General features: G+C 31.1%; 1 protein-coding gene, 1 long non-coding RNA gene and 1 other non-coding gene across 7 annotated transcripts in view; 1 reads left to right on the top strand and 2 right to left on the bottom strand.

The window, feature by feature from the left end:
- LOC116185385 overlaps window positions 1-12,548 on the bottom strand; it is a 26,066-nt gene that overhangs the window by 6,851 nt on the left and 6,667 nt on the right. The gene's annotated exons all lie outside the window — the stretch shown is intronic.
- On the top strand, window positions 197-3,819 carry LOC102676956 (uncharacterized protein DDB_G0271670). Of its 5 annotated transcripts, none has more exons than XM_031509655.1 (5): window positions 197-466; window positions 1,345-1,930; window positions 2,028-2,048; window positions 2,631-2,668; window positions 2,762-3,819. In XM_031509655.1, the coding sequence occupies exons 1-5, from the start codon at window positions 401-403 to the stop codon at window positions 3,752-3,754; spliced, it is 1,704 nt and encodes a 567-aa protein (XP_031365515.1). In that variant the 5' UTR covers window positions 197-400; the 3' UTR covers window positions 3,755-3,819. The 5 variants fall into 5 exon arrangements, with proteins under 5 accessions (XP_031365515.1, XP_031365517.1, XP_031365514.1 ...); XM_031509657.1 differs by lacking the exon at window positions 2,028-2,048 and adding an exon at window positions 2,151-2,177 and having other exon boundaries at window positions 1,345-1,856; window positions 2,568-2,668; window positions 2,762-3,727; XM_031509654.1 differs by lacking the exon at window positions 2,028-2,048 and having other exon boundaries at window positions 1,345-1,915; window positions 2,589-2,668.
- On the bottom strand, window positions 6,384-6,547 carry LOC116185386. The gene has a single exon (XR_004150227.1). It is a non-coding gene; the product is annotated as a U1 spliceosomal RNA (small nuclear RNA).

Here is a 12,548-nt window from a genome sequence, read left to right as displayed (position 1 = left end):
ATATATATATATATATATATATATATATATATATATGGTAGTGAAAGAATAAATTAAAAAAATTTTGTTAAATTAATTAAAAGAAAAAAAGAATTGTGCTCTAAATCAATTTGCAAAAAATTTATGTATAAATTAATATAATGAACGTGTCGATATGTTTTTTTGAAATGATTTCTTATTTATTATTTAATAGATGGGTTTTGAATTAAATAATATAAAGAAACTAATAAAAGGCAGTAATGACTGCGATGCACAAGAAAAAAAATTGGATCATTTATTCGATGAATTCGTAGATTTGACTAATAATTGTACTTCAAGGAAGTTGAATGAAGCGATACATCTTTCGGCTGAAATAGATGTGAAATCTGGAAACTTATTGAATGATCTCAATAATATTAGTATGAACGCGGCAAAGTGTACAAAAATAAACGAATTTCCACTTGAAATCATGAATTGCTTAAATGACGTAAGTACATCAAATCATATAATGATATTTATAAAATATATAATAAAAAATAGTTTAAGAAAAATTCTATATATATAAATTCCCATGAAAAGCAAAACAATTATTATATATAATATGTACATAAAGTATCCTATCGCATCTACTTCGAGGAATGAAGTTATACGTGAAAATAATAAAAAAAGTTCATATAAACACATGTTCCATTTAATCTTGTTTTAGAATTATAGTGAACATTATATATTAGGATAATTTTTAATTGAATTATTATTCTTAATTGAAAAATAAAAATAATTTAATTAATTTCATTTGTAATCCAATATAAATATATTTATATATAAAATATTCATTGATAATTGATAAAACATTTTCAAATTTGTTCGAAAGAGAGTCATTTTAAAAATCTTTTAAATAACATAAGCAAAAAAAGTGTATTAAATAAGAAATACGTTTAGTAAAACGTATAATACGTTTAGTAAAACGTATAATACGTTTAATAAAACGTATAAAAGGTTAAATAGAGGATATATTTGTATAAATTTTTTTTGTTGTTTTCATTAATCTATACAAACAATTCCTCAATGTGGCAGAATATATGAAATATAAGAAAATACATAAATTACATAAAATATATAAACACATTGAATATTGTCAATAATATATTGACATTATAAAAATCATAAATTAACGATCAATGAAAATAAAATATATTATTATTAATAAAATAAATATAATGTAAATTATATACAAATTTAAAATTTTATAATTGTAAAAAGCAATAAATATTTAAAATAGTAATATATTTAAAATAGTAATATAAGATCAAATATGAAAATCAATATTAATATAAATATTATTTCTATTTTATATGATAATTATAGGCACTGAATAAGGCAGTACAATATTCACTTGTGGATATTTTAGAAGCTACGAAAGAAAATGATTATATTATTACTCTTATTATAAAACTGAAAATATCATTAAATAATTGCAACATAGACGAAGTAAAAAATGTTTCAAAACAAATTACTGCATTAAGAAATCAAATTAAAGAATGTTATAAAAATCTATACACAAGTACCCCGAGTTCTTCCACAAGTACATTGCAACCAACGACTATCACAAAACCTGTGATTACATCGACAAGCAAACCTAGCACAGAACAATTTACCAGCACAGAGCAATCAATTTCGAGTAGTACGGAAGAATCGTCTAGCTCTAATACACAGTCCACTTCAGATAGCACAGGAGGGTCATCTAGTTCTAGTACAGGACAGCCATCCTCAAGCAGCACAGGAGGATCGTCTAGCTCTAGTACACAACAATCTGATTCAAGTAGCACAGAACAACCAAACAGTTCGAGTACAGCGCAATCAAGCAGCACAGGAGGATCGTCTAGCTCTAGTTCAGAACAACCAAGTTCAAGTAGCACAGGAGGATCATCTAGCTCTAGTACAGAACAACCAAGTTCAGGTAGCGCAGGAGGGGCGTCTAGCTCTAGTACAGGACAGCCATCCTCAAGCAGCACAGGAGGCTCATCTAGTTCTAGTACAGGACAGCCAAGCTCAAGTAGCACAGGAGGATCGTCGAGCTCTAGTACAGGACTGCCATTCTCAAGCAGCACAGGAGGATCAGCTAGCTCAAGTACAGAACAACCAAGTTCCGGTAGGACAGGAGGAGCGTCTAGTTCTAGTACAGAGCAACCAAGTTCAGGTAGCGCAGGAGGGGCGTCTAGCTCTAGTACAGGACAGCCATCCTCAAGCAGCACAGGAGGCTCATCTAGTTCTAGTACAGGACAGCCAAGCTCAAGTAGCACAGGAGGATCGTCGAGCTCTAGTACAGGACTGCCATTCTCAAGCAGCACAGGAGGATCAGCTAGCTCAAGTACAGAACAACCAAGTTCCGGTAGGACAGGAGGAGCGTCTAGTTCTAGTACAGAGCAACCAAGTTCAGGTAGCGCAGGAGGGGCGTCTAGCTCTAGTACAGGACAGCCATCCTCAAGCAGCACAGGAGGCTCATCTAGTTCTAGTACAGGACAGCCAAGCTCAAGTAGCACAGGAGGATCGTCGAGCTCTAGTACAGGACTGCCATTCTCAAGCAGCACAGGAGGATCAGCTAGCTCAAGTACAGAACAACCAAGTTCACGTAGCACAGAAAGACCATCTAGTTCTAGTACAGGATTGCCATCCTCAAGCAGTACAGGAGGATCATCTAGCTCTAGTACAGGACTGCCATCCTCAAGCAGCACAGGAGGATCATCTAGCTCTAGTACAGGACTGCCATCCTCAAGGAGCACAGGAGGATCATCTAGCTCTAGTACAGAACAACCAAGTTCAGGTAGCACAGGCGGATCGTCTAGCTCTAGTACAGGACTGCCATCCTCAAGGAGCACAGGAGGATCATCTAGCTCTAGTACAGAACAACCAAGTTCAGGTAGCACAGGCGGATCGTCTAGCTCTAGTACAGGACTGCCATCCTCAAGGAGCACAGGAGGATCATCTAGCTCTAGTACAGAACAACCAAGTTCAGGTAGCACAGGCGGATCGTCTAGCTCTAGTACAGGACTGCCATCCTCAAGGAGCACAGGAGGATCATCTAGCTCTAGTACAGAACAACCAAGTTCAGGTAGCACAGGCGGATCGTCTAGCTCTAGTACAGGACTGCCATCCTCAAGGAGCACAGGAGGATCATCTAGCTCTAGTACAGAACAACCAAGTTCAGGTAGCACAGGCGGATCGTCTAGCTCTAGTACAGGACTGCCATCCTCAAGGAGCACAGGAGGATCATCTAGCTCTAGTACAGAACAACCAAGTTCAGGTAGCACAGGCGGATCGTCTAGCTCTAGTACAGGACTGCCATCCTCAAGGAGCACAGGAGGATCATCTAGCTCTAGTACAGAACAACCAAGTTCAGGTAGCACAGGCGGATCGTCTAGCTCTAGTACAGGACTGCCATCCTCAAGGAGCACAGGAGGATCATCTAGCTCTAGTACAGAACAACCAAGTTCAGGTAGCACAGGCGGATCGTCTAGCTCTAGTACAGGACTGCCATCCTCAAGCAGCACAGGAGGATCATCTAGCTCTAGTACAGGAGTGCCATCCTCAAACAGCACAGGAGGATCCTCTTCAAACACACCTATTAATACCACACCAATCTCAAATACTACTTTGCCTCCTTGTGTATGTTTTAGTTATGGTTCTTAATTTATTCCATTATAAATGGAATAAATTATCCAATATGAAAAATATTTTTTTTTGTTTGAAAGATACATTAAGTTATATTTATTTATAAATTGGATGAATTTATTAATTAATAATTGAACTATGTGTCATTGTTCGTAATAAATTTATATTATTGAAATATAATGTTTTCAATACTGTCTACTGGAAATATTATTATTTTGAATTTTACTAGATAAATTTTGATCTTTATTTTGAAGATTGATATCATTGTGTGTAAAAAAATGAATGATGTCTAATATGGTCATTCTTTTTGAAAATGATATTAATTTTATTTCTCACTTTGCAAAATAACTAACAATATGTTATTCTTGGAGAATGATGCGTATGTTCACATGTATTATTGGAAAAAAAAGAGTATTTAAATAAATTTCTAAATCTTGAAATTTTGAAACATCTCAATATTATTTATCACCAATAACAATTATATAATAAATACTTGAAGAACCTTAAAGTCAGAATATTAAAGATAAAACTTTGAATCAAATGTTTTCTAATATTTATCAATCTAATTTCAATTATTCGTGTCATGAGTAGTTTCCACCTTCTCAAGAATCTCATGTGAAAAATAATTTAACTCTGAAATGAGATACTAACTTATTCGTTAACGAAGTCTGAGTCGTTTTGTCTGCTTATGTTCATCTGATCGTTGTGTTAGACCCTTTTCCTCGGAGGATAAGCCACGATCCTCAAGAGGAAAGTACTTCATACCAAAAAAAAAGAAATAAGTGGCACGCGAGACGACGTGCCACGTCCTTCAAGGTTTTTCCCGGCATCATTGCGTTTCCTCTAACAAGAGATGCGAAACTATCACCATATAGTGTTCTTCATTAATCGCAAAAAAGAAAGACGAGTAAGAGATAAGGAGAGATATTCGATAAAAATAATTTCGTTCGAATTTATTATCATAATTTTTTTGTCATTTTTTACAATATTTCATATAAGTGTACATATGTATCTCTTAAATTACGTTATAAATATTTCCTTGATTTTTTATTTCAAGAAATTATTACACCATTCTGAAATGGCTTTGGTTTCTAATAAAATTAAGTGATTAATGTAAATAAGGAGATTGACAAGACAATCGGATGATTTCGATGCAAACGGTGTTTCTTCCTTGAATAAAATTAAGCTTGATGAAAGATAACGAAATTCAATCAAGTTTAGTAGAAAATTGTGTACAATATTTTGTTTGCAACAAATACGTAATTAAAAATGGAATAAATTAAAGAAATGTAAAATAAATTAAATTAATAATAATATTTTTTTTTAACAAAGAAATTAACCTTGAAACATCTTTTCAAATTACGTCTTGTACTGTAAGATATTATTTACTTGATTTTTAAAATTTTTATTCGAAAAATAAATTATAAAGTGAATAAAGGATCGCGGTTTATTTATTATCCGTTTCAAATGACTGTGGTTCTTTTCTTGGTAATATCAGGAAATGTCACTTACACGCACAAAGCTAAAACCGCAAGATATGCGAGACACGCTATAGTCTGAGCATAAATAAAAATGAAGAATTGCTCTTTTCTCGAGGACAGTATTACTTCACGTTTCAAATTTAAATGTTCTTAAGAACGAGACAGGATAAAAAAAAATGTTAGAAAATTATCTTCCCAATGTCTCGTTTGAGACTTTTTTTTTTTTTTTGAATACGAAATAATACGATATAATCATCAAAATGATATAATGATATGTAATCACGAATATGATATATATATTGAAACAGTGTTCAAAGAAAATTAAATTATTTCATTAAAAAAATTTTTTTTGCAACAATAAAACATTTTCATACAAAAATAAGAATAATTAGAGTAAAAAAGTTAAACAAAATTATCGATAAACTTATTGTTGATCATTAATAATCTATTTTAAAAAAAGGAATTATTCGTAAAAGTATTATTTTTCTTTATTTTTCGCACTTTTTTAATTTATTACGCTATTCGAGATTATGGTCAAGACCGTACGTTCTAAAAGTCCAAATAGTATGAATTTTTATTCCACAGTGAGATTAAAATATGATCTCGCGAAGAGATTTCTTTATTTACTTTTTTTTCCCCTTTTTCCGACAATATTTCAACATCCGCCAGGGTCATATCCGGCGATCGATACAACCCCCTCTGTTACATAGAATTTGCCGTTTTAAATAGAAACATAAAATATTCCTTCCAAGATAATAATTTATATATGTTCATTTTCGCGAGTTAAACGAGCCACGTGAATAATATATAATAATAATTTCCACGGAAGAACGAAAGAAAAATGGAAGACGATTAAATACAAAGATATTTTATTTATCGATAATTATGTTATTATACTATTCCATTTAATATATTTTAACGTAATTTCATCGTTATTATCTATAAATAAAAATATACGATAATAAAAAAATATAACGTAACGTATTTTACACAATATTGACAATTATTTTTTTATTAAAGCAAGCGAAAGCTGTCTCTTTTATTCTTTTTTACAACTGCTTTTCAATGAATAGAATACAAAGAATTATTTATTTCAATTCAATGATAACATATATATATATATATATGTTGAAAATTGACAACTGAAAAAAAGGTTAAGAAAATTTATGATAGAGCGCATTCTCATCACACCGTCCAACGACAGCCATGGTTGAAAAACAATTGGATAACACGTTTATATTTCGATTTCGTGAATCCGGGACAGCGCGAACGCAGGTCCCGACTACCAAAAATTGTGCGCTCGACATACCCACATTAGGAGTATTCGCAAGGTTCAGCTCTACCTAAGTGCAATGGAAGAGCCTCGCCCAGAAGGAACCGCCTTCGTGATCACGGTATCCTCCGCGCCAAGTAAGTTATAATTCAATACCATTCCCGATAAACTTTATTTGCTCCCCTATCATTTATTTCTCGCGAGAAATTCCATAGAAAACGAATGTCATCTAGTGGACAACGGCCGATCGTGATCGGATCGTTTGCAGAAACGACCGACACGCTCGCTAATCTCTGTTCGTTATGCCCATTGATTTTTGCTTCGAATGGATATATATCGACCGTGTTTGCGATAGGGGACAGGGATATAGATCCGTGGCCCCGCGCAATTACGAGAACTGAAATACCGATCGCGCGGAAAATCGTTTTGTTTTTCAACGATCTTTCGAATTCTGAAGTTGGATAAATTTGATAAAGTGGGTGAAAACGAGTATTGCTATTTCTTTAACCCTGGTTTTATTAATAAATAAACCAAAAGTTTAAAGAAATTATTTTGTTCAATTTTTATCGATAAAATTTTTTTTATCCTTCTTAAAAAAAAAAAATTCATTACGTATAAAACAATTTCTCATAAGCGTATAATGAAATAATGTGTTAATTTTCTGAAGCATAAAATATCATACGATACGTAGCAATTACCGTTAACACGATGAATTGTGCAAAAAGTAAATGAAAACATGATATAAAACGTGATAAAAACTTAAATAACTCTTGTTCTCTATCGTTATCAGATAACGAACTAAATAATTTTTAACGAAACTCAATAGTAAGATAGTTCACGACACTAGTAAATATTAGTAATTTCTTCCTTTTTTTTTTTTGTGTGTATATTTGATTAAATTTATTACCACCGATATGAACAGAAAACATCTTCCAACATAATTGACATGTACCAGATCTCGTACACGTTTTAATTGCCAACGATAAATAAACAGATGATCTTCTACGGCGAGCAGTTTCGTGTAAAAATAATGATGGATCGGGGTAGATCAACGACGAAAGAGAAAAATATCGATGCACGATAAATATTTATAGGTCTATTTTTTTATCGAAAATTTCTATTTGTATCTCAAAAACTTATCAAAAAATGGGTCAATATCGACCAACGTGAACATTTTGAAAATCATTTTGAAATAATCCCAATATCATGTGTTCGAATAGAGTTTGAAGGATTCGGGCGAGATCGGACAAAATCGGGCGAGATCGTAACACTCTCGTACTGTTTCGGATCGTGAAAGTTTTTTCGAATTAGAATGTTGTGGAAGATGATATTTGAGAGTGAAATTTTCGAAAGTTACTCTCAACAGAGCATTTTTTGCTAGTTGTGAAACTGTGTTGAAAGTAAAACTTATTTTCGACTAATGAGAAGTAATTCTCGAGAATATCTCTCGTTCGTATGGAGCGGTATTAGAAATTCGGATAAATTCGGTAATAATCGGATCGAGATTATTTCAGGATCTCGAATTGTATGAGAATATCAAAATATCTAGTCGAACTTTTTTGAGTCACGAGATTGAAGTTTTATTAATATATTTTGGGAATTTTTTCTGAATATTAAAATATTTTCGTTTTGATTAAATAGATTCTTCTGATTCTTATTGATTAAATAGAATTTTCTTTATTATTAAGATATAGATAATGCGCAAGGTTTCAACTCTATTAAAATAGATGTCGAGATTCGATCAATGTGGTTACCTTGACGGAGTGTTCTCATGTGTGTTTAATCATCAAGAAGTACAAGACAAGATAGCTTTATTTAAAGTTATAAAGTTAATTTTCGTATCTTTTCTGTTTTTGTTCTTATATATTTTTCACAATGAACGATAAAATGGCAATGTTTCGCTCTTAAAAAAAGAATAATATCTCAAGTATCATTTTTGATAGAAATTTTTTAAGAGATTTGAGATTTTATTCGATAGCATTTTAAGATAAATGGAAATAAAAAGAATAGTACTTAATTTTAAGCACAATTAATTGATATAATTAAAACAAATTCTTTGATCAAAATTATAATTAATAATGATTTTACGATTGATATAAAATAAGAAAAATAAAAAATCTAAATATTTTTTTCTATTTCATAATGCGGACAAAATTGTATAATATTATATCGTCCCTGATCTAAATACATATATTTAGTCCATGATCTAAATAAGAATAGTAACGATGCACTGCATCTTGTGCATTCTGTGTTGTCCTATCTTTTTCCATGTCTCTCGAATTATATTCTTTATAACAATGTGGAAATGTCATTTGCATTTTTATTCTTTTCACATTCATTTAATTCAATTTTTTTTGTTTCGTCAATTTTTCTTTCTTTAATATTATTATAAAAAAAGTAGAATAATAGTTTATGAACAATCATTCGGAATAAAATTGCTTTATATATGTGTATATATAATTTATTATTTTTTTTATTTATTTATTATACATGTACGAAATATAATTTTTAATATATGTTTGAAATATCTAAAGATTTTCTAATTGATTTTAATGACATATAGTTAAACAAGTTAAAAAAGTTAGGAATCTATATTGCCATAAGTTGGCAAAAAAAAAATTACTACTAAAAATACTATTAAATTACTAGAAACATATGATAAAAAGTAAATTTCAAGCAAATATTTCTAATAAAAAAAAAAATTATTAATATAAAATAACCATATAATTGTAAATTATAATATTTTATATATATCTTTTTTTTTCTTCTATTAAATTTCCAAAACAAACTTTCATATGATCCAATTTCCCCATGTTTGGTCTTCCGCATCAATGACCCGAAAATCCTGTTACCAGAATCGTTTTATCTCCTTTATGTGGTCGGATAATCGACATTTTACTATATTCTCGCTATTTCAAAACCGCCTACGTACAATTTAATTTATCGCCAATATTTAAGTCTTGTTTATGAAACATTACTCATTTCTCGAGCGCCAAAGATTGAATCACAACCATCGGTAAAGTCATTTTCGACAATGAGGAATCCTTCGTATTCCCACCGATCTTCGAGATTTTCTATTGAAAAAAAAAAAATCATAAACCTTGAATATCGTTGAATTGTCGTCCATTTCGAACACAAATAAAGCAATGTGTGTACATATCGTGAACATCAGGGTTATAGAACTTGTTGAGAGAGAATTTGCGTAATAGCACATTTGGAGCCAAGGAGGTCGCTACTTCATCGTGTATTTTTATGCGATTCACCCATTTTTTTTTCAAAGAACACAAAACACCGCGACCTCTTTTTCTCATTTTTTTTTTCTTCTTATGAAATTTACAACGTCTATGATATATAATCGAGATTCAAGTGCTATGATATATTTGCTTTTGTAAAGAAATTTATGTGACCCGATTTTTGAATCGTTTATTTATTACGGAAAATTACTTGTGTGTTCTAAATATAATTATGTAAATGTCAAAAGTATTTATAATAAATATAGAAGTGACATTTTAAATATTCTGATTGAGAAGAAGATTTATCTCATTACTTTATCAAAATCATATTTTTTAAAAATTGTAAAAAGATTTTCGAATATTTGAGTAAAATATAGTAAATTTAAGCATCAGTCGAATATTTCAATAGAAACATTTTAATGTAAAATTTCTCGTTAAACGAAGATTATTTATAAATAAAAACGATATCGATCCTCTGCGTTTATTCTATAGAGATAATTTAAGATGTTTATCAAGAATGATATTCTAATTTTAAGTCATAATAAAAAATATAATTAATTAAAATTTTTATTCAAAATAAATAAAACTTCTCAATAAATTCATTAATAAGTATTAATTCTTTTAATAATATTTACTTCTAAAAAAAATTACATTTAATTCGCAGAAAAATTATATACTTATTTCAGCTTAAAAATTTTATAAATTCTTAAATATATATTTAGAAGAAGAATAAATAGATGAAAGAAACGAATTGAATATCATAATATTCAATGTAAGTCACGTATATTAAAGTTATTTATATACAGAATCGATTTGATAGCTATTAGAGTCTTCAAACTTAACTTACAACTCACTAAATTATTTTTTTATAGACAAATCGACAAACTTTGCCTCCATCTTTGAAAGATAATTCTATTCTCTCTATTATATATGTTGCCTTGAACTACTTCGATATTACTTTGTATAACCTCGTTAAATGGACATCTTTTTTTATTTTTAGCATTTTTTACCGCATCTTTGATATATAGCGAGATTTCAATTTCAGACCAAGTTCCATTAAGACCAAGATGAATCGAGATCCATCGGATAATCGGAGACTTTCGGAGAAGGAAAGAAAATTAAGAATGGTTAGTGGAAAGAAGTTAAGTGCACATTTTATTTGGCAAGTAATTTTTCCTTTTTCTATATATCAATTCTAATAAGTCTTTCTCATGATTATGAAGTATTATATTTTGAATATTTAATTATTTAATTATATTTTTAGTTATATCTTGAAAAAAATCCATAAGAGGCGCTAGCAGCACTTTTCTTTTACATATGTAAAGCACGGATCTGGTTAAGGTTAAGGTTATCTTCACATTTCATATTTTCATTATATTTTCAATGGTACGTCTTATGGCTTCCTACTCAATTTTTCTACGAATGTTTCAAAGGACACGATTGCACGTACATATCGATTTTGCGTGAAAGGCAGAACCGTCGCCGATGGAGATTGTTTAGGAGCGAGAGGACGACAGACCGTCACCCACGTAGCTCGGTTTTCGTCACGCTCTTACGGTTGCGCGGCAATGCGAGAACGCGTTTCGTAACGTAAACACGTATCCGGACAACTGTACACTGTACAGTGTGTAATATACATTAGTATACGTGTAGTAGGGAACGATGCTCCTTGGAGAAGCCCGTTACTTCGTCGAATTTGATCGCTATCCTAAAACGATGATGGTTAAACGGAAGAGAAGGAAGCCGTTTAACTTGCGACGTGACAACCGATCGGAACCATTCTCGGAAGTATTGCATTTCTGTTATATCCTTTTAAAGTTTTGAAAAATAATTCGATGAAGATTTTAGGTTAGACATGACGCGTACAGAAAAGAAACCGAAAATAAGTTTAGAATAATTGATTTTGAGATAGATTCATATAATACAGTAATGTGATTTGCTTATTAGAAATGTCTTCGTCCGCTGAATAAGATTATTCTCACTGAATCTTTTTTTTAGAAATTCCGATTCAGGGAGCGAGTATATCTTAGATGTAATGCATAAATTTTGGTTAAGAAATTTCTAAGATGTGTACAATATCGTCTTCTTTGTACTAGAAGCATGAATGTATAATTTGTTAACTTTGGAAATTTATATTTCTTCTACTATTGAGATTTATTTTAAAATTCAATCAAATACTATAAAAAATAATTTTATAATTTTGTTTTGATAAACTTATTAATTAATTATAAATAAGCAAAGATAGTAATAATTTTAGAATTAATTCTTTCATATGAAATCTCATTTAGTAGTTCAAATAATTATAAAGAAATACAATCCAACGAAGAATCTCTATTTAAAAAGTATATTAAAAATATGAATTATTATTTTATTCCATTAACGAAAAATTTTCAAAAATTGCAAAGAATTTTGGACGAGAAAAAAATATCCTTTCATTTTCCTAAAATTTCCTTCAAACTCTTAATACATATCCAGGAAACTTGAAATTCTATGAATAAGTAAATTTCATTCCCGAAATGATCGATCGCGTAAACTCGGCCGTGTCGTGTCACTCTTCTATTTCGAAACCTCGAACGATCACGGCGAATCCACGTTAATTGCAACGTTTTCCATCCAACGGCCCGATTCGTAAAGTTTTGCATTGAAAGGATACGATGATACCGTAACAGTCTGCATTGCAGTCCGCCACGCGAATACCTGTTTGACACACTGACGAAGGAATCCACGATGTGGCATAATAAATGTCACATGTTACGGGATAAAGACAGTGTCGTGAGTAACGTGTGCCGTTGAAATTATCGCATGGAACACACTCGAATGCGTGCCAACACCGTAATATTGAAACTACTTTACACGGGGCTATGGCAAATATGCGAAGACACGGCCGACATCGGTGCTTTGAGCAGCGGTTAT

This window comes from Apis dorsata, unplaced genomic scaffold (assembly GCF_000469605.1).
Source record: "Apis dorsata unplaced genomic scaffold, Apis dorsata 1.3 scaffold_168, whole genome shotgun sequence".
Lineage (NCBI taxonomy): Eukaryota > Metazoa > Arthropoda > Insecta > Hymenoptera > Apidae > Apis > Apis dorsata.
This window is presented reverse-complemented; position numbering and strand designations above follow the sequence as displayed.